The 21,347-nt window shown below is 40.4% G+C and overlaps 1 protein-coding gene across 1 annotated transcript in view; it reads right to left on the reverse strand.

The window, feature by feature from the left end:
* IFT81 (intraflagellar transport 81) overlaps nucleotides 1-21,347 on the reverse strand; it is a 2,787,102-nt gene that overhangs the window by 1,924,885 nt on the left and 840,870 nt on the right. Inside the window, exons 6-7 of the mRNA XM_044068648.1 lie at nucleotides 1,185-1,250; nucleotides 786-896 (exon numbers count right to left, since the gene is read on the reverse strand). Of these exons, the coding sequence (XP_043924583.1) occupies nucleotides 786-896; nucleotides 1,185-1,250 (177 nt within the window). The remainder of the gene's footprint in view (nucleotides 1-785; nucleotides 897-1,184; nucleotides 1,251-21,347) is intronic.

The raw sequence follows: 21,347 nt of genomic DNA on the forward strand, positions 1-21,347 counted from the left end.
AAAAAACTGTAGATTTAAAGAGTTAGAGGTAAATTTATTATATACTTTACTGCAATCGGAAAACCTCCTGCGATGTTACTACGGCCCATGGAACTAGTATTCTTAATTGGTGGTAAGTCTTTTACTTTGATCATGACATATGATGTTGGTCACCCTTTTGGTATATTATAATAGTGGCCTTATTTGTTGAGTTCCTGATGAAAGAGTTAAATTTCTTTGCTAGGGTGCTGGTGATGACACTGTAGTAAACTTGAATTGAATAGTTATTCAGTAACTAGCTTGTGGCTGAAAAATGGACCTGGTCCTCTGGCACAATAAATAATACAAAATGTGCCAGTTCCTGATTAGGATACTGTGTGTGTGTGTGTGTGTGTGTGTGTCTGGGGGAGGGTCATGTTAAAACATTCCATAGTTACTAAACTAGCGGTCTACAAAGGGAACAATGCACGCACCCATCAGTAACTGTGCTTATACGATTGAAAATGCAAAAACAGGTTTATAGCATAAAAATTACTTTCTTCAAAATATTTTGCTTCCTTCATCCAAATAATAAAGAAACGTTCAGTCATTGTACAAGAATCTTATTTAAATAAAGGGCATCCAGTGGCTGAACTCTGCAACACAAAGTTGTTAGAAAACACAAGTCATAATGTTTCACCCTAAAAGAGTAATGTTTATTCAGAATTAAAAAAGTCAAAATATTATATTTTACCTAAACTGGAATACAGATAGCCTAAATTTAATATTATAAGAGCAAAAAAAAAAACATACAGCTATTTTCATACCTGAATCTTTTGCTCTTGCTTTTGGTGCGCTAAAGACTCTTCTCTTTCCTTCTCTACTCGTAGCTGTCTGGCCAGCTCAAGCATACGTTGATGATTTGGCACTGTTTCCACCTACAGGAGAGACATCAAAACTGCAGTTTACTAATATTTGAGAATGCAGAAGCTCATATGTCTCATAAACTTGTTAAAACTTTCCTTAATAAATGTCTCTAAGAGATGACAGCAAGATATTTGACACTCATTCCTTCTGAGACCTGGACTCTAGCCAAGAAAAGCTTCCTTCTGTCACTTTGCTATCTGATACTGTTCTTAAGCATGCAATATGCTCTTCTTGACCTTGTTTACATTCTTCACACAAGTGTCAAGCCAAGAATTCTAAAGAGAAGCTTTCATACTTACTCTCTTCTTAAGTCGCTCCACTCTCTTGACAAGCTGGTCCTTCTCTTCTTCCATTGCATTAATATCCTGCAGAAACATGTACATCAATCAGCTTTACACTTTAATGCATATAGATTGTAATGCTAAACTTTTTGATATATTGTGACACTGATGTTTGAGACTTCAAAAGGGACACTATGCAAAAATAATATTTTTACTAAGTAGATTAACTGTTAATATATCACAATAAAGATTGTCTTAAAAATGTCTGAAACAAAGTAGTTTCAAGAAAAAGACAAAGGGAAATGAGACAAACTTTGGCATTCAAACACCAATCTCTAAGCAAAGGAATATATGATAAATATCACAATACACCTGCTTGAAAGCATAAAAAATATATTAGGTTATTCAGGCTACACATTTAGTGCATTTAACATTATACCTCCCTTCTATTCCTACCCTTTCACCTGTCTCCTTATAGGTTCACGAGATCATAGGTTGCTACTAGACTAACGACCACTAGGGTCCTTACAGCCTAGCCGCACACCCCAAACAATTTGGATGCCAAGTATCATATGAGGTGGGGGGGCCATGGTAGCAGACAGGCAGTTAAGGATCTGTATAAGGGACATGGAAACCATACAGGGGGTAAATTTATGATTTCCCATCCAATTGTCAAGGTTTTGTTTGAATAGGGTCAGGGATGAACACTGCTTTACATGGATTGGGAGCCTATTCTATAGTGCAGGGATTCTTTGGGACACATATCTCTCTCCAGCACATTCATTTATGTCACAAGCAAAGTTTATATCCCTGGATCTACTGTTTTCAGTGCTATTTGTTTTGCAAATGTGCAACAGATCCATCAGGGCTGGGTTTGATGAAGCCAGGCAAATACTCCCTTCTCAGCAGCCTGTAAGAGACTGAATACAGAGAGAGAGAGACGATAAGCGATCAGTGTAGGCCAGGGTATTCATGTCCTGAATTCTCTTGGTGAGAAACCTTTGCAGGTGTTCCACCTATAGCAAATGTCTGGTTAGATACATGCCAGTGTGGGCATTGTATTCAATGACAGGTCTGATAAGGGCTGAGAAGATTGGTACTATAACTTCCTTGGACCTGGATGACATACTCTTACCTCTAAGTTGGGAGATATAGAATGTTGTTCTTACTACCTTACCTATAGATTGGTCAAAGGCCAGATTGCTGTCTACATATGTTCCCAGATCCCTAACTACTGGGTTGACTCGTAGGGGCGTTTTATCCATGGACTAATTAACTTGCATTGACAGTTTTCCAAAGGGCATCAGAATGCATTTTTTGGCACTGAGTTTTAGTCCACACTGGCACCACTCATTTGTGTGTGTTAAATCAACTTGCAAGATGTCTGTTTATTTTTATTTGTTTATTTGCTTATTTATTTATTTTCAGGATGTTTGCATCTTGGAAGGAATCTACAATAGCTCCCAATTTATAGTCATCTGTGAACTTGCAGAGGCCTTTAATGCTAGCCTTGACTTCCAAGAAACAGATGCCAAACAGGAGCAGGCCCAGCATGCAGCCCTGGGGTACTCCACTGGTGACTGGTCTCCTGGTGGACGTGGAGGTGGACTCATCGATCCTGACTTCTTGGGTCTTGTCTGTTAACCAGCTGACAGTACACCAAGTTATATAAGGGTTTACGACTAGCTCAGAGAGCTTGTCAACAATGCCTGAGTGGGGTATTGTATCAAATACCTTAGCCTGGTCAAGATACACAGTATGCACTGTTTTATCCTTGTCCATTGCCTTAGTGTCCCTCTCAAAGAAGTTTACTAGGTTAAGCAGGCATGACCTTCCCCTAACAAAGTCGAATTGGGATGGGTCTAGTGTCTGTAGGTTGTCAATGTCCTTGTTTATCATTTCTATGATAATTTGTTCTGTGGCTTTGCATATTAACTTGTTAGACTGATGGGTCTGTAGTTCCTCGGGCTGGTTGATGGTCCGCCCTTATGGAGGTGAATGAATGTTGTGGTAGATATAGCAGCCTTTATGGAGCCATTCACATGTTTGCATACTGAGTCTATGAATAATTCTGCATAGGTAGTTGTGGTCTCAAGGTTGGTGGGAGCCTTGCATTTTGACAAACTGTCACTTAATACAATATAGTTTGCCTTTGAATAGTTCCTGACTGTTACTGGTTTAGCTGGATTTTTAGGGTTGATTTTTACTTCAAATGAGGCAGCTTTGTGATGTGATCTCACTAGTTGGGACATGACATGGGGGGTGTGCAAAGCTCTCCCATGTTGGTGAATATCAGATTCAGTACATGTTTGATCCTCTGATTGGAACATGCAATATCAGTAACAAGGTGTGTTTGTATTAATAAAGTCCAGGAAGTAATGTGCCTGTGAGTCTAAGGCAGTGTAGGTTTCCCAGTTTAGAGACACGTAGTTAAAGTCACCCATGAACACGGTGTTTGGTTGGATGGTGAGCACCTCTAATAGTTTAGGTAAGAGTCATGAGACTCTATGGGCATAGATGGTGACCTGTAGCTAACTATGATACGGTGAGGGACCTTACTCATGGTGACTTACACATGGATGAGCTCCATGATATCATCCTGTTAACCAATCAGTAGGTATGTTTGTTGCTACCATAGATCAAAACACCTCCACCTTTGGACCCAGTCTCTGCTGTTTTTGGTCTAAATGTGTGAAAGGCACTGTAGCCTTGCACTTCTGGAGAACTTTCTATGGCTTTAAAACAAGACACAGCACAGATGTCTACATTCTCCAGAGTGAGGATTACTTGAAGGGTGTGGAATTTTTGTTTTGGATCCGAGCATTGCACAGTAACACCTTCAGGTTGCTTGTTGACTTTTTTACTATGTTGGTAGTTATGTCTTTTTGGCATTGCCTAAAAAAGACTCTAAAGGAGTGGATAAACCTTTAGCCAATATCCAAAAGCCGGGGGACAGGTGCAACCCATTCTTGGCAAAGCAACATGGCCTTTTGACCATGTTCTCCCATGCTGATATTGTTTTCCCCTGGAGTGACACCAGAAATTAAGTCATTTATTAAACTCAATCATTTTATGTTCACACTGTGGCATTATCCTTGGTAAAGGTAGAATGCGACTCAGTGCAAGGCTCACAGTTCTCTGTGACATATTTTCCAAGAGATCCATTATGTCTCTTTTCATATAGTTCAGTGAGGTATATCAAAAGTCATTTAAATCCACATGGACTACGACAGAATCATATTGGCACCTGGGGTGCAGCAACTTGACTGTCTGCATGGTATCGTGGATCCTGTCTTCAGATAGGCAACTAAATGCTATCTTCTCCTTGTCCAACCTGGTGAGTGGGGCATCTGTGTTACACAGTGGAGTCCTAAATGACAAGAGTTTTAAAGTCTATGCTTGCCTTATGGGCTTTGCACTTGGGGCACCATTAGGCGTATGCTTATGTGAGATGTTTGGTGCTGCATTTGGTGTGTGCTTTAGCGATTGCTGAGAAGCAGTGCTACCATTAGGAGGTTTTACAGGTCTTTGAGATTTGTGAATGTTTCTTTTAAGAGCCTCAGCATAAGACAAAGTGTGTCCGCATGCATTAATAAAGTCCAGGTGGTTAATGTTATGTATGAGTAGTCTGCGCATTCCTGACAGCCTCATTTGTATGCAAGATTTTTGCCTCCAAGGAATTATGTATTTACATCTTTCGCATACTGTGTTATTTTCTTTAATGATTAAATGGTTGTCTGAGAACATGAGACAATTGCTACACTGTGTTAGGATGCCCAAATCTACCAAGATGGCCACAGAGACATTTGGAAATTGCATATACATGTTGTCTGGTCCTGTAATAGGGTTGGCTATTGAGGATTAAAGATTGGGTTTTAACAGGGATCTCCTAAGGAAGTTTCTGGGGTTAAGGGCAGGATGTTATACAATGCTAGGATATGGTAGCACTATTCGATGCACATGCTAGCTGCTCTAAGCTTATTTCTGTTTAACAGGTTTCAAATCTAATCCTAACTTTATAGGTAAATTTTACTCTCTAGGCATTTGCTATTATACAAGTCACAGCTAACCACTAAAGACTGGTGGACAGCTCCTTGCAGAGAAAAAATACTTGAAAACTGACTCCTATGCCCTCTAGCCAATAAACAATGACACTTTGAGCTTCCTAAAGTGCTTCCCTTCTCCAAGTGTTCCATGCCTTCTTAAATATCTTTGCAGATTCCATCTCCACCACTCATTTTGGCAGCCTGTTCAATGGATCCATAACCCCATAAGCACTTTCAGGGCTACTCCCTATAATATGCTGCCTATGACCTTTCTCCTTCTGCCCGTCCTGCTGAGGATGATTCCTTCATATCTCCCTGACATGATCTTCTGCACCCATATCAACAACTCCTTCCCCATCTTGTATGATCTCTAATTAAAGAAACACAACTCCCCCAGAATCTGATAATATCCTTGCCCCTCCATCCCAGACAGCAGTCCAGAGGTTTTCTTCTATACAATTTCCAGCATCCTGATGCCCCCACTCTATGTACGGTCTCCACAAATGCATAAAGCACTGAAGGTGTGGTCTGAAAGGTCCCTATAAAGTGAAGAACTCCTGCTTTGTTAATAAAGTCATAATTCTGTTTTTTGCTGCAATGGTCCTCTCATGCTAGTTCTGACTGTCTATTTCAGCAACAGCCCCACTCCATTTCCTGTCCTGACACAATCAGTTCCATACCCTCACCATATAGTGTTTCTCACCAGGGTTGCTGCCAAAGTAGAGCACACTACATCTGTCTGCAGTAAAAGCTGCCATCTTTATTCCTATCTGGTCATCTTTTCCATGTCCTTCCTCAAATTCCATCCACCACTGTCTGCTGCATTTAACAAAGAATTCCTGTTCTCTGTTCCATCAGATATATCAATGTAAACAGTAAGGATTAGAGGATTCTAGACATACCCCTGCAGTATTCCAGTGGCTATTTTTCTTATTTCTGACATGGTCTCTTTTACAATAATCAGCCGTTTCCTACTTTACAACCATGCCACAGTCTAGTTCCTCAGTATCTGTCCATAACTCTCAGCTATCCTGATTTTGCACAATGTCCCTAATTTCAGCTAGTATTTGTACCCTATCCCTCATAATTTTCTGGTAAATCACTAAAGATTATAATCAGTCAATAACAATAATTAGAGTTTCATACTTCTAACAGTTCAAAATGCATGTTGCAAATTATTTTCAGTGAATTATAGTAGTATTCAAAAATTATCTCTAACTTTAGGCCTTTATACCCCCTCCATTATTTTGGCTTTGCCCAGAATTTTTTAGCAATTAAAGTTGAGAGGCATGTCTCTGTCCACTCCCCACCCCCCATAGTTTTCTTAGAAGTAGGCTATGCAGGTATTATGTCAGAGCTGTTTCAGTTACTGGACTGTTAGGCTTTTACTGTTTTGTAAAATACACAATGTCAGCCTTAATTTTCTTAGCAGCATGCTTACTACTAATCTGTCTGGGAGAAATGAGCATCTCTGGATTTTGTCCCCATCCTTCCCTTACAGTAACATGGTTTCTTGGTTAAACTAATGACCTTGTTGTTAGTACGGGATATCAGATTCATTTCCACCCATTTTACAGATGAAGCACCATTTACCATGCCAAGATGGTGATTTAAGTCTCAGAATACACAGGAAATAATGTATATATGTGGAGCAAAGTATACATCTTGTATATATGTTTTAAAATATATATGTATATGTGTTTTAAAAGTCCTGCAATGGCTATTTTAACTGACATGCAATTAACTGCCTTAGACAATGGCTTGTTTGCCAAAATATTTCTCTGCACTAACAAATTAATGCACAGTACACCAGCTAAAGAACTATAAGAATTGGGGAACTACTTCAGTTACTAAAGATCCAAAATAGTGTATCATTTTCAGAAGATCAGGCATGGGTGGCAATCAGCAATACTCTCACTGATGTTGGTGTTTCCCACCAATTCATGATATAATTTTTCATACAGTATTTTTAACATCTAAAATGACTTTACATGTAATACTTAGAGATTAAATATCTGGTAGCATGTCCTCTACATACCCGCACCACATGTAGACTAGACTATACAAGAAGATAAGAAAATTCTCAAGATTTACTCAGCAAGAGCAAGACTACCTTAAAGGCATCATAATTAAGGTCACTATTTTATAAGTGATTTACACAATGCAACATGTTAGAAAAACGTGCACCAGTCATAAAAATCAAACTGTTAATTTTCTGTAAAACAGTAATTTCCACAGCTACCAAGGCTAACTGTAAATCTCCACTGAGGATCACACTAACATAAGTCCAAAGCATCCATGCCATCAGTTTACTATAGACTGAATTCCACTTCTTCTCACATTAATTTAAAATGCTTTTTTTATCTGTCAAAAATTTCTGTAGGAACTACACAGGATAAACATGGCATAAACCAAGAGAAGGTAAAATGAGCATCTCATATTTAGTAACCCCAACATACCCAAAGCAGACAATTAGCAATATATTTTTCAATGTAATATGTAACACACTGAAGCTTTTTATTTTACACACTCATGTGCAACCTATACAAAATAAAACAAAGAAAAGATTAAGATTATATAACCCAGATAACATGTATTTCTGAATTAACAGATATCCTCCAATTTGTATATCACAAGCAACACAGAGGTTGACCCGTCAAATTCATAGACTAGTACATAAGTTTGCCAATGCACAAAGGACCAGAATATGTGCTCAACTTCAGCACAAGACAGGATGCACTCCTGTCCAATGAAAAGAAAATGCATCTGTGTTCCAAGCCTTCTTGCATGGAGTCCTGGAACAGATTATTTCTAGTTGATTGTTTAAAAGAGGAGGCAAAAAGATCTACTTCAGGAGTTCCCATAGATGGATAAAATTTTGGAATACTTTCTGATGCAGTTTCCATTCATGAGGGTCTGTCCTGATATTGCTCAGCTTGTCTGCCACACAATTTTGCTCTGATGGGATGTAAGAAGCCTGTAGAGTGAGATTGTGCTGCACAGCTATATTCCATGCTAACATGGCTAGTTTGCACAAGGTGGCTAAGATCTGGTTCCCTCTTGCTTGTTTATCTATCATATGACTGTGGTTGAGCCTAAATACTTGAAGAAGTCCCGGGGACCACAAATGATTCAGAAAGCTGAGAGCTAGCATATTTTTTATGTTTATGTGCTTTGTTCTGTCTTTCTTGTTCTAAAAACCCTGCACTTTTAAGCCTACTAACACTCTTCTTTAAGCAAAGTCTGAGGCATTTGCTGAAACTGACTATGCTGAAGCAGGAGGGAAGAATGGGAGACCTGGATTTTGAAAAATACAACAATTATGTACTTACCATAATGCTATATCCACGTTGCCTGATTTTCTATCAGTTCAAAAGTATGGGTTGTCATATCTGACCTCAGTACTGACTTCAAAGCTTCTTTGGATCTAAAGCTCTGACTCCACACCTACCCATAATTCCACCTCAGTTGCTCAGAATGAGTTTGTCCCTCTTCTTTGTGGTACATCAGAAACATAATACAGAAGGAATGGAGAGATGAAAAGTCAGCAAGCAAAGGAAAGCAGTGCTGAAATTGAATTCATCCTCAAGTCTTGGTGAGTACCTTCACGAGGTGGACCCCGTTTTCTATAAAATCTCACCAAGGTGACACTAATACATAGACTTTATTTATATAGCATATATCATGGACATTAGTAAGCCAAAAATTAAAAAAAGATAGCTGGGTGCACAACGATAAAAAAGAGCCTAATCTTGGTAGGTGCACTGGTGTCAGGACTGGAAAAAAATGACAGTGTAGAATCCTCAAAATACTGAAACATTACTACAACATGGTTAGGCCAGGCCCTGGGGGAGGATGGCCCCCATGTTGCAGAAGGAAGTAGCAGTCCACAAAAATCGCAAAAACTGATAGGCCAAAGAAGAGCCATAAAGACGACAGAGTGGACTATTGAGGATAAGAAAGAAATTATATATTGTTACTATTATACAAAAAGCCCAGCATTTCCAGACACAAGATATACAAAAAGATTAAGAGATAAATTAGAGGAAAGAAAAATACTTCCGCAAGAAAAACTGTCAGAAGCTTCAAATAAAAATCTGTGGTCATTAATACAACAGAGTTTTGAAAAACAGTATATAGACCAAGAAACTTTGATCTGTTTGGAAAAAGAAGCATCTGAGAAAGTGTGAAAATATAAACAACAAAACCTAGATATTTTTTAAAAGTATGAAAAAGAAATATGGACATGGGAAAGAAAGAGAGTGAGATTTGATATGATGCAATATTTATGCAAAGGCGAAAGCCAGATTAATCAACAGAAAAAAGGCAGCCCCAAAGATATTCGAAGAGAAATATAGGCAAAGGCATCCAGATATGGAAAATTTCACAATTAAAAAAAAATTACAAAGAGGGAATGTAGAAATGCAGATTAGTAAAGTAGAAGTTGAAGTTATGGAGTGCCTGCAAAGTGAAGGATTTGATGTAGAAGGTCTAACACAGGTTAGTTACATCACAGCATGATGGAACAAGTCTCCAAAGTAAGGAGAAACAGGAAGATCAGCAGACATCTAAAGAAGAACTATGGACATAAGAAAGAAAAACAGAGTTAATATGCTATATCTATGCAAAGGAGAAAGCAAAACTAATCAATAAAAAAGAGCATCACCAAAGATACTTGAAGAGAAATACAGGCAAAGGAATCCAGACATGGGAAACTTTACAAAACAAAAAATAAAACGACAAAGAGGAAAAGTAGAAAAGGAGATCAGTAATGGAGAAGTTAAAGAAATAGAAACTGAGGTTATGGAGTACCTCCAAAGTGAAGAATTCAGTGTAGAAAATCTAATTCAGAAAGCACCACAAAAGGATACAGCAATGGAACTCCAAATTAAGGGGAAATCAGTAGGATGGGAAGCAAATGATCAGGTGCCATATGAAGATATTTTGAAGCCCTCCACAGAAACGAGTATAAACATTCACTTGATGCTGGACGGCAAGAGAAGGCACAGGAAACTGTGGAAACTCCGACACAGTTAATACTGAGGAGTGATAGGCCAGTGATTTCTCATATGACAGAGCAAAAGATGACACAGGACGAAATTGAAGGGAATGTGCCATATGAAGATAAAATAAATATTTGTATAGAATGCCCACAGGAAATGGAAAACAAAAAATGTTCCCTCAGTTTATAAGAAAATGAGCGAAGAGAAGAGTTGCTTGACCTAATAGAGATAGACATATTAAGATCAATGAAAGAAATAGACTGCAGAAGGTCAATAAACCCCCCCCCCAAAAAAAACCAAAAAAAAAACAAATAATAAATAAGTAATAATAATGATAAAACAAATGAACACAATAATTAGGATGGTCTAAAGAGATCCATGAGATATAACAGAAGTAAACAGGATATATTACTGTGTAGCTAAATTAATAAGTGATAAAGTTCTACCACAAGAACACAGGGTAGTGGGGGAGAGAAAGGGGAGAAATTGAAACCATCATGGAAGTATCAAATAGAGAAAACTATAAAGCAACTAAGACAAGAAGTGTCACTGTTAGAAGAGTATAGAAGAGGTAACAGAACAACGAAAATACTTAGATGTGATAAAAGCAATGAGCAGTAGTAGAACAGATCAGGACTTATCATGCACTATCGCAAATAACAAACTAAAAATCTCAGCATAGGCGGAAAAACGTAGACGATACGCAGATAAATATAAAGGAAAAGTAAAAAATAAGCAATTTATTGATGACCCAAAAAAAGTTTTATAGAGAACTGGGAAACAAGGTAAAGGGAATTGAAAGACCAGCAAAAAAAAAGAAATAGATATATTTTGGTGAAGCATCTATGAAGATCTTGTAGAACATAACAAAGATGCTAAATGGATAGAAGAAGTAAAAGAAAGAATAAGAAGTTTAAAGGTATAGGATATGAAATGGGATGAAGTAACAGCCAGAGAGATTGAAACAAAGTGAAGAAAAGCCTCAAACTGGATTAATAGTATCCTTCAAACTTAAGGGGTGGCGATAGCCACAAAACTTTGGGCTAGGCTTATAAATGCCCTAGGGCAGATAGCCTAGTATGAACCTATGAACCTATGAACATTTGCATAAAGATTTAGCCGTGAGCAAGAACTATTTATATGCGTACCCTGAACAGACACCAACCTGGTTAACAGCAGGAAAAACAATGTTCCTACTTAACAGTGAACCTGCAAACTACCCTGAAAATTATAGACCAATAACTTGCCTTCCAACATATAAACTATAAATTGGAATTGATGCCGACAGAGTTTATAGTCATTTAGAAGAAAACTCAATTATAGCAGTAGAACAAAAGGGCAATAAAAGAAAAGTCATATGGAACAAAGGATCATTTGCTGTTAAATAAGTCATAGTGGAGAACTGCAAAAAGTGGAAAAACTTAAGTATGGCATGGAATGACTACAAAAAAGCATTAGATAGTATCCCACATTCATGGATACAAGAGTGTTTAAAAATGTAAAAGATACACCCTACACTAATTGACTACATTATAGTGACCATGAAATGGTGGCAGACCACTTTGCAATTAAACCATGATAAAGGACTAATTATTATTCCAGGGATAAAAATTCAAAGGGGGATATTCCAGGGTGACTCTCTCTCACTCTGCTATTCTGCCTTGCCCTTAACCCATTAAGCTGTCTACTTAACATCTTAGGGCATGGCTATAATTTGGCTCCTAGAAAACAACAAAGTGTAAAGACTTCTCATCTTCTCTTTGTTGATGATTTGAAACTGTATAGCTCGTCAGATGAGGAACTGAAAGTACAACTGCAAGTTGTCAAAACCTTTTCAGATGATATAAGAATATCATTTGGTCTTCATAAATGTGCAAAAGCAACCTTTAAATCAGGAAAACTACAGCACCAAGAAAAAAAGAAGTTATGTACACACCATAACATTCCATGTTTGTTGTCCATCTCGCTGTTCATTCTTACAATGACTGGATCGGAGCTGATTCTCAAACTTGGCTCGTGGCAAGTAGGTATCCCATAATGGAGTGGTGTAACTCCCCAGATCTTGTTTGCTGCTACTACTAAATGAATTCTAAATAACCATATACATATACATATATATGGGTCTACTTCATATGACCTAAATTTCATTTGACTGAGACGAAAACACAAAGTTCAAATGACTGAAAACTCATTTGACTGAAACTCATAACAGTGACACATTAAAGGAAAAGGTATATGCCCTTTTACCCACTGTAGTGTAATCCTGGAGTTAGTATATATAGTTAGGGGGGTGTGGGGGCAAAGCGCCCCACATAGTTTAGGTAAATACTGTTTTCTGCAAAGAGTTATTCATTGCATTTATAAATATCCATGCGTATGGTTTCAAATGTATAAAGTATGTGGGAGGCTGTGCTCCCTACACTCCCCCAACTACATATACTAACTCCAGGATCGCACAACAGTGGGGAAAAGGGCATATACCTTTTACTTTAATGTGTCAGTGTTATGAGTTTCAGTCAAATGAGTTTTCAGTCTTTTGAACTTTCAGTGTTTTGGTTCATAGGTTCATACTAGGCTATCTGCCCGAGGGCATTTATAAGCCTAGCCCATAGTTTTGTGGCTTACGCCACCCCTTTAGTTTGGAGAAACTATGCCCATTATTTAGCTGTGCCTCTGTCGAGCAGTGACACTGAGGTAACCCCTGGGGTGTATCTGCGATCTCCCATCCATTGGTCAAGATTCCTCTTGAACAAGGCCAGCGAGGTGCTCTGCCTCACATAAACCGGGATTTTGTTCCACAGCATAGGGAGTCTTTGGGTGATGAATCTATCCCTCCAGCACGTCCTATTAATAACCGTGTCAAGGTTTAAGTCTCCCGCCCTTGTGGCTCTGAGGGATCTAGATTTTTTGAGATGAAGCATGTTCATCAAATCTGGGTTTGACATGGCCTTGTATGTCAGGCATAGGTCACCTCTGAGCAAGCGGTATGCAACTGAATATAACTGGAGTTCTTTCAGTCGGGCAGCATAAGACAGATTTTTGAGACCCTTTATCCTTTTGGTGAGGAACTTTTGTGGCCTCTCCAGCTGCTGCAAGTGTCTGGTCAGATACATTCCGAATGGGGCACTGTACTCGATCATGGGTCTGATGAGTGATGAGTATAGGGAGACTATGACTTCCCTTGATCTGGATGTGAATCCCTTCATGATAAGGTGGGCAATGTAGAAGGTCTTCCTAACTACTTTAGCAATATGAGTGTCGAATGAAAGGCTACTGTCAACCTGGGTTCCCAGGTCCCTAATAACTTCTTCTGTGTTCAGGGGATTGCCACCTATATGGTAGCTAGGGGTAACCTTATTTTTCCCGAAGGGTATGACTATGCATTTCTTGGCATTTAACTTAAGGCCATGGCTCTGGCACCAGTTATCCGTTTCTGTGAGACCCTTCTGAAGGATATCTGTGTCGGATGTGTTTTCAACTCTGGCCCAGTTTGCAGTCATCTGCAAACTTTGTCAGCCATAACCCTCCTGTGTTTGCTTGTACTTCAGAAAAGTAGATGCCAAACAAGAGTGGGCCCAGGACTGAGCCCTGTGGGACACCACTTGTGACAGGCTTTGAGTCTGACATGGCGCCAGCAACTCTGACCCTGTGGGTTCTGTCGCTCAGCCAGTTTGCAACCCATCTTGTAATGTATGGGTTTACATTTAAGTTGATGAGTTTTTCAATGATACCCGAGTGGGGTATTGTATCGAAAGCCTTCGCCAGGTCTAGGTAGGCTGTATGGACTGCCTTTCCCTCATCAATGGCCTTGGTGACTGTTTCGAAAAGGCATGATCTGCCTTTGACAAAGCCAAACTGGGTTGGATCCAAAGTCTGCAAATTCCCTATGTCTTTATTTATGAGATCCATTATGATCCTCTCCATGGCTTTGCAGATAAGGCTTGTCAAGCTAATGGGACGGTAATTTCCAGGGTCGGTGGAGGCGCCGCCTTTGTGGAGTGGGACCACAGTCGCTGCGCCACTCCTGGATGCGTATCCGGAGGTGAGACTAAGATTAAACAGCTGTCCTAAATGTGGGTTTAATTCCTCGTTGAGTTCATGGAGCACACAGCCGGGGACACCATCAGGTCCCATGGATGCTGTGTTCTTTGCCTTGGAGAGAGCAGTTCTCACCTGGGCGTTAGAGATGTTTGGGGGCCTACAATCATTTGGGATAGATATCTCTCCTATAGGGGAGGGGAGAAGTTTGCACTGAACCTGTCAGCCAGTATGTTGGCAATGTCTGTAGGATCAGTAATCTTCACATCATTTTGAACTAATTCTGAGCATATCTGGGAGTTTCCTCCTAGGTTTCTGACATAGCTAAAGAATGCCTTATGGTTGTCTTTAGAGGCCTTAGCTATTTTTTTCTCAAAATTAGCTTTGGATGATTTTATGAGAGCTCTTAGCTTTTTACTTATAGTGATCAGCGGTGTCTTACCTTTTAAGGATTTTGCTCTATCTTGTAGTAGCTTTCTCCTCTTGTTGTAGAGTTGGTTTACGGCTGGGGTCCACCAGACTGGACGCTTGCCTTTGGTACAAAGAGTCTTTGTTTTGCTTGGGATTGCCTGATCCATGCAGCCCTGCAGGTGCTGGTAGAAGGCATTTGTAAGTGATTCAGCGGTTTGAGTAATGTTAACCACCGGCTCAGGGGCCTTAAAGGAGACCACACTAGTCTTTAGAAGTGTGAAGTCGGCTTTCGAGAAGTTCTTTACTGTGGTCTTTTTCATTTCGGGTGGGGGCGGGATGAGGACTTCCAGCGAGATTAGTTTGTGATCAGATCTCACCAGTGAGGGGTATGCTTCTGGCGTTTAACATTGTGCTCCCATGTTCGTGATGATGAGATCAAGTATGTTCTCTCCTCTTTTGGGGATGGTGACTAGTTGTTCCATGGCATTTGAGTTTATGAATTCCAGGAACTTTTGGGCTAGAGTGTTTGGGCTTGAGTAGTGTTCCCAGTCTATATTAGGGTAGTTGAAGTCACCTAGTATGATGGTGTTCGGAGATACATTTATCCCCTCCAGTGTTTTCAGGAAGGCCATATGAGGTTCCTGAGTTTGCGAGGGTGGCCTGTAACATGCTACAAATTGCAGAGCAGTCTTGCCTATGGTTAATTGCACCTGGATGGTTTCCGATGCATCGTGCGATGCCACCACTCTTGAGGTGTGGGTGTCCTTGATGAATATGGATACCCCTCCTCCTTTCTTGGTATTGTCCGGGTTTTGGGGCCGGAACGCATGATATGAGGTAAAACCTGATAGTGCTGGGGTGCTCTCAGGAGCCTTGAACCAGGTTTCTGTCACAGCACAGACATCGATGTTCTCCATACTGAGAAGGGCCTCGAGTGCATGCATCTTGAGGTTGAGACTTCTGGCGTTGAGCAGCATTACCCTTAGTTTTTTTTCTTTGTTTTGTTCTAGGGTGGTAGGTTTAGAATTTGAGCCTTGCTTAAAAAAGGCACTATGGGGGTGGCAAGAGCCTTTGCCAAAATCCGGAATCCCAGGGTGACAAGTGCAAGCCGCCGCTAAGCAGCGTGGCTTGTCCAGCATGTCATCCCAGGCAGACAGACATTGGATCCCCTTTGAATGACACCATAGTTTAAGCCAATTGTTAAAGCTGATCATCTTATCTCTGTATTGTGGCATCATTCTTGATGAAGGTAGGATACTGCTCAAGGTCAGGGTCATACCTGCTTGGGCTACATAATCAGAGAGCTCCTCTATGTCTCTTTTCATGTAGTCCAAGGAGGTACGTCTCAGGTCGTTCACACCAGCGTGGACAATGATTGAATCGTACTTGTACCTGCTGTTGAGAGACCTGAGTGCATGCGTTATGTGGCGGATTCTAGCACCCGACAGGCAGCTTACTGTGACCTTCTCCTTACTCAGTCTGGTGAGCGGGACGTCAGTGTGTCTGACTATGGAGTCACCAATGACTAGTGTGTCTGGCATTGTGTTTGGCCTTAAGGGCTGTGACTGCTTGACACTCTGACTGTGTGGTCTATGTGTTGCAGGTGTTGTGTTTTGAGGTGGTAGTTGTTTGGGTGTCTGCTTTGGTGGCCTCTGCTGTTTTGGTAGATTTTTGATCAGAGCCTCCGAGTATGTCTTTGTGTGTTTATGTGTATGATTTGAGGTTGTGATGGTATTATGTGAGACTGGGTCTATGGTGTGTGTGGTTACCTTCTCCTCCTGTCTGGTCTTGCCAGTCCTATGTTGAGAGAGCTCAGCCTCCAGTTTGGCCGTATAGTTGCATCTCTCGCATGTATTTGTGTTTTGTGGGAGGAGGAGAGGGTTGTCTGTGTACATGAGGCAATTGTAACATTGCCTCAATATTCCCAGGTTCACCAGCTGAGCAGGAGAGGACATTAGCAACTGATCCCTCGACATGCTAGAAGGAATAGATAGAAAAACTTTAAAAAAAGGTTCTGGGGGATGTGGGTGACCAAGAAATGGGGTTTGCTTTTTTGGGGTACTTTCTATAACAAGAGTGCTGTATCGAGGTGATAAGTACTGTAGGAGCAAGTGCTTAGCTATATAGATAGAGAATAGTCTACTTGGGAGTCAAGTAGAGATAATTTATAGTTGTAGGATACATTAAATAGAACAGTATTATACTTTGAGGAAGGTAGTTTTAAGGGAAAATTTGAAGAATGGACTTTAGGTAGCCCTAATAGTTTAAATCTGCTTAACCGGCACTGCCCTAGTGTGCAACGGTAGCAGCTCTGCGCTAACACGTGCTTTATAGCAGGGGGCTGGAAAAAACAGGAAATGACCCAAAATGGCCAACAAATTACAAGTTGCTGCTTCTAACCACTCCTCTGAGGACAAACAAGCAGCTCAGTACTCCCCACTCCCACTGGTGAGTAAAGAAACTACTTCTGGCCACACAAGAAAATGGAGGAACACAGAAACCAAATACAAAGCCCAGGGATCAGCAAAATCTGATCACTGGAACAACTAGCTAGGAAAGATTAGAAAAGGAGAAATATTTTTTTGTTTTTTTTGTTTTTTTTGCAAACAGACAGGAAAAAATGCAGTAAATGCTTTGTTTTTCGACTAAATTGCTATCAAAGGCTGGTACACTTGAGTGTATTAGCCTGTTTGTTACTTTTAAGCAATACTTTAGCCCACAAGTGCAATCAACAATATAAGCTCACAAAAACAGGAAAATAAGGTAATAAAACAGTAATATAGGCACAAACAGTAGTCTCAGTCAAATGAAATTTAGGTCATATGAAGTAGACCCATATATATATATATATATATATATATATTATATATATACATATATATATATATATATATATATATATATATATATATGTATACACACACACACACACACACACACACACACACACACACACATACATATATATGGTTTACTATTAGAATATCGAAGCGAACTCCGTTGACTGTACTATTGTCGAGCACAGAAGTTCGAAAAAGGTAATACTGAAGACCAAAAACCAACCTAGGAATGGGTTTTAACATGGGTTGAGACAGGGGAGAGGTTTGTAGTTCAGAATAACACTGAACACCTATCTCAACCCATGTTAAAACTGTTCCTAGGTTGGTTTTTGGTCTTTGATATTACCATTTTCGAACTTCTGTGTTTGACAATAGTACAGTTGACAGAGTTCGCTTCGATATTCTAATAGTAAACCACAGATATATATATATATATATATATATATATATATATATATATACACACACACACACAAATATATGCTATCCCCAATGGAAGGAGAAACAAACTGAAGCAAGGAACTCCTGAAGGTAGTAAAACATCCACCAGGTCCACAAGGAGTCTTTGGAAGGGGGAAGGAGAGAGGGTTTGTAAGAATGAACGGTGAAATGGACTATGAACATGGAACGTTATGATGAGTACATAACGCCTTTATGTTATGTTGTCCTATCTCACCTTCATTCTTACAATGATGGGAGACTGACCCTAGCACCTTTTCCCTGGGTGGCTCACGAGAGTCCACCTTTAAGCACCATGGAACCAAAGGAAGCCCTGCCCTGGAGGCCAAATCCATTTTGTAATGTATGATAAATGTATGAGTGGCCCAGGTAGCTGCTGCACAAATATTATCCATAGGAATTCTGGCCTGAAAGGCAGAAGACGTAGCCAGTGCTCTAGTGGAATGAGCCTTCACCTTACATAGTAAATCTCTGTTATTTGATGTATAGATGAATGTAATGCGGTTTGAGAGCCAGTTGGAAAGAGTAGTTTTTGAAAATGAGCTACCCTTTTTTGCGACTGAGAAGGATATGAACAACTGGTCAGATTTTCTAAAATCTTTTGTCATATGCAAATAGAATCTGAGTTGTCTGTGCACGTCCATTTGATGTAACTTGTATTCTGCCTTGTTGCTGTGAATAGGAAAAAATACTGGAAGCTCAATAGATTGATTTATGTTAGCTGAAGAAGAGACTTTAGGTAAAAAGGATGGATTAGTTTGCAAGGATACCCTATCCTTCTGAAATACCAAATATGGCGGTTTGATAGATAGGGCTTGCAACTCTGATACTCTTCTAGAAGATGTTATAGCCACCAGAAAAATGGCCTTCCAGGAAAGGAACTTGAGGTCTGAAGATGAGGAGAGTTCAAAAGGTGGTAATGTCAGGTGAGATAGAACAAAATTTAAATCCCAAGGAGAAGGGGGTTCCCTAAAGGAAGGTTAATAAGGGGGCACCTTTCAAGAAGGCTCTATGCAACCTGTGTGACATTAAGTTCAAGGTAGTATCACCAATGTGGAAATTTAAGATTGCAGCGAGTTGTACTCTGATGGTTGCTGCAGCTGAACCCTGCTGGAAGAATTCCGCCAAAAATTCCAAAATAGAGAGAATAGGTGCAGAAAAGGGGTTAATATTCCTGTTTTGAGCCCAGAGGGAAAACCTTTTCCATTTGCTAGAATACAAATTTCTGGTGGAAGCTTTATGAGAGGACATCAAGATATGTTTAACTGTTGGACTGAAATTCTGAAGCCTGACTAGATTGGGAAGTGGAGCAGCCAAGCTGTCAGTTTTAGGGTGTGGAGAGAAGGATGAAGTGCACCTGACATTTGTGTCAGCAGGTCTGGAACTGGGTCCAGAGTCCAAGACTTCTCCTGAAGATGAGGCCAAAAGAAGGGGAACCAAACTTGACAAGGCAAGTAAGGAGCAATGAGAATAGTACAGTTTTGTACCTACCATAAATGTAGATGTTCGAGTGTTCGCCCTGCTGCAGTTATCACACTTGGGTTATCCTGCCGTCAGGCGGTCCCGCAGTCGGCCAGAGTTCCAAAGTCTTGATCCGGCGTCAGTTGTTGTTGCTTCTTCCCTGATGTCAGTGTGCCAGGGGTATATAAGAGGCATCCAACGCCATTTTCTTCAGTTGTTCTTGCCCCAGATGTCAGGTGCCCCCAATAGGTAGGCAAGACATATTGCTATATAAAAATATACATGTAAAAATAAAACAATACTTTCAGTCACAAGCAAATACACCACAGAGGTTGTATAGGATAGAAAGGTATAGATAAGTCCAGCTAGTTCAGAGGGGATGGAGGGAGGGTAACCTGGACTGCAGCAGGGTGAACACTCGAACATCTACATTTATGGTAGGTACAAAACTGTACTATGTTCATTGGGTTACCCTGCTGCAGTCATCACACTTGGGTTGAATCCCAAAGCTAACGATGGGTGGTGGAGTTAAAAAGGGTTAGAAAAAGCTAGTAGGCCCTGCAAAACTGCAGTGGCAAAGCCAGCTCTAGTCTTAGAATATAGAGGTAAGTGATAGTGTTTGGTGAAGGTGTGCACTGAACTCCAAGTTGCAGCTTCCAGAATATCCATGGTTGGCACCCCCCTTAGAAAGGCTGCTGATGTAGCTGTAGCCCTGGTGGAGTGGGACCTAATGCTAGCAGGTACCGGTTTCCCATGATGCGTGTAGCAGAAACGTATGCAATGTCCTTTCCATTTTGAAATTGTCTGTTTTGAGATAGCTTTTCCTTGTGATCCTGCAGCATAGGCTACAAAGAGCTGGTCAGATTTTCTGAAAGCCTTAGTTTTATCCAAGAAATAACGTAATTGCCTATGAATGTCCAAAGAGTGCAGGAGTCTTTCTCCTTTGTTCTGGGGATTTGGAAAAAAGGTGGGCAAATGAATGGTTTGGTTTAGGGCCACACTGGATACCACCTTTGGCATAAAAGAAGGGTTAGTTTGTAGAGAGACTCTGTCTTGATGAAAAATGAGGAAAGGCTCCACTGCCATTAGTGCCTGTAGCTCTGAGACTCTTCTAGCTTAAAAAAACTTTAAATCAGCTGAGAAAGCTGGTTCAAAGGGCGGCAGTGTAAGCTTTTCCAGAACAAAGTTGAGATCCCAATTAGGTGTTGGTGCTCTACTGGGCGGTCTTATGTTCTTAGCCCCTCTGAGGTACTGTCTTAGGAGTGGATGTGAAAATAAAGGAGGATCCATGTTGTAATGAGCTGAAATTGCTAAGGCGTGGATCTTAACAGATGAAAAGGAAAGTCCTTTGTGCAACATCTCAGTTAAATATTGTAGAATCTGAGGAATGTTTGGATCAAGGGGACTTTGGCCTTTAGCCTGGTTCCAGGCGCAAAATCTTTTCCACTTGTCTGAATAGGTTTTCCTGGTGCTGGGCCTCCTGGTCTCCAGAATGACATCCATAACAGCTTTGGATAGAGGTGTTTGCTGGTTGTTTAGGTAATTTGCCATGCAGCCAGGTTTAAAGTCTTGAGCTGGCTGTGTAGAATCTGATTGTCTCGCTGGGTGAGCAGGTGAGGAATTTGTGGTAAAATCCATGGTGGGTCGTGGGCCATGTTCCTTAGAATTGGATACCAGTGCTGGCGTGGCCAGTCTGGTGCAATGAGCATCATTTGTGGCCTCTCTAATCTGACTTTCAGCAGCACCTTTGCTAGAAGAGGCAGTGGAGGAAAGGCATACACTGTTAATGTTTTCCAACTGAATGAGAGGGCGTCCACTTTCCAAGCTTGTGGGTGGAATGTCCTTGTGCAAAATTTTTGAAGTTGGTAGTTTTGGGGGTTGGCAAACAAATCTATGTCTGGGCGCCCCCATTTTTGAGTTATC

Source organism: Protopterus annectens, chromosome 4.part0 (assembly GCF_019279795.1).
Source record: "Protopterus annectens isolate FY-2018-M chromosome 4.part0, PAN1.0, whole genome shotgun sequence".
Taxonomy (NCBI): domain Eukaryota; kingdom Metazoa; phylum Chordata; order Ceratodontiformes; family Protopteridae; genus Protopterus; species Protopterus annectens.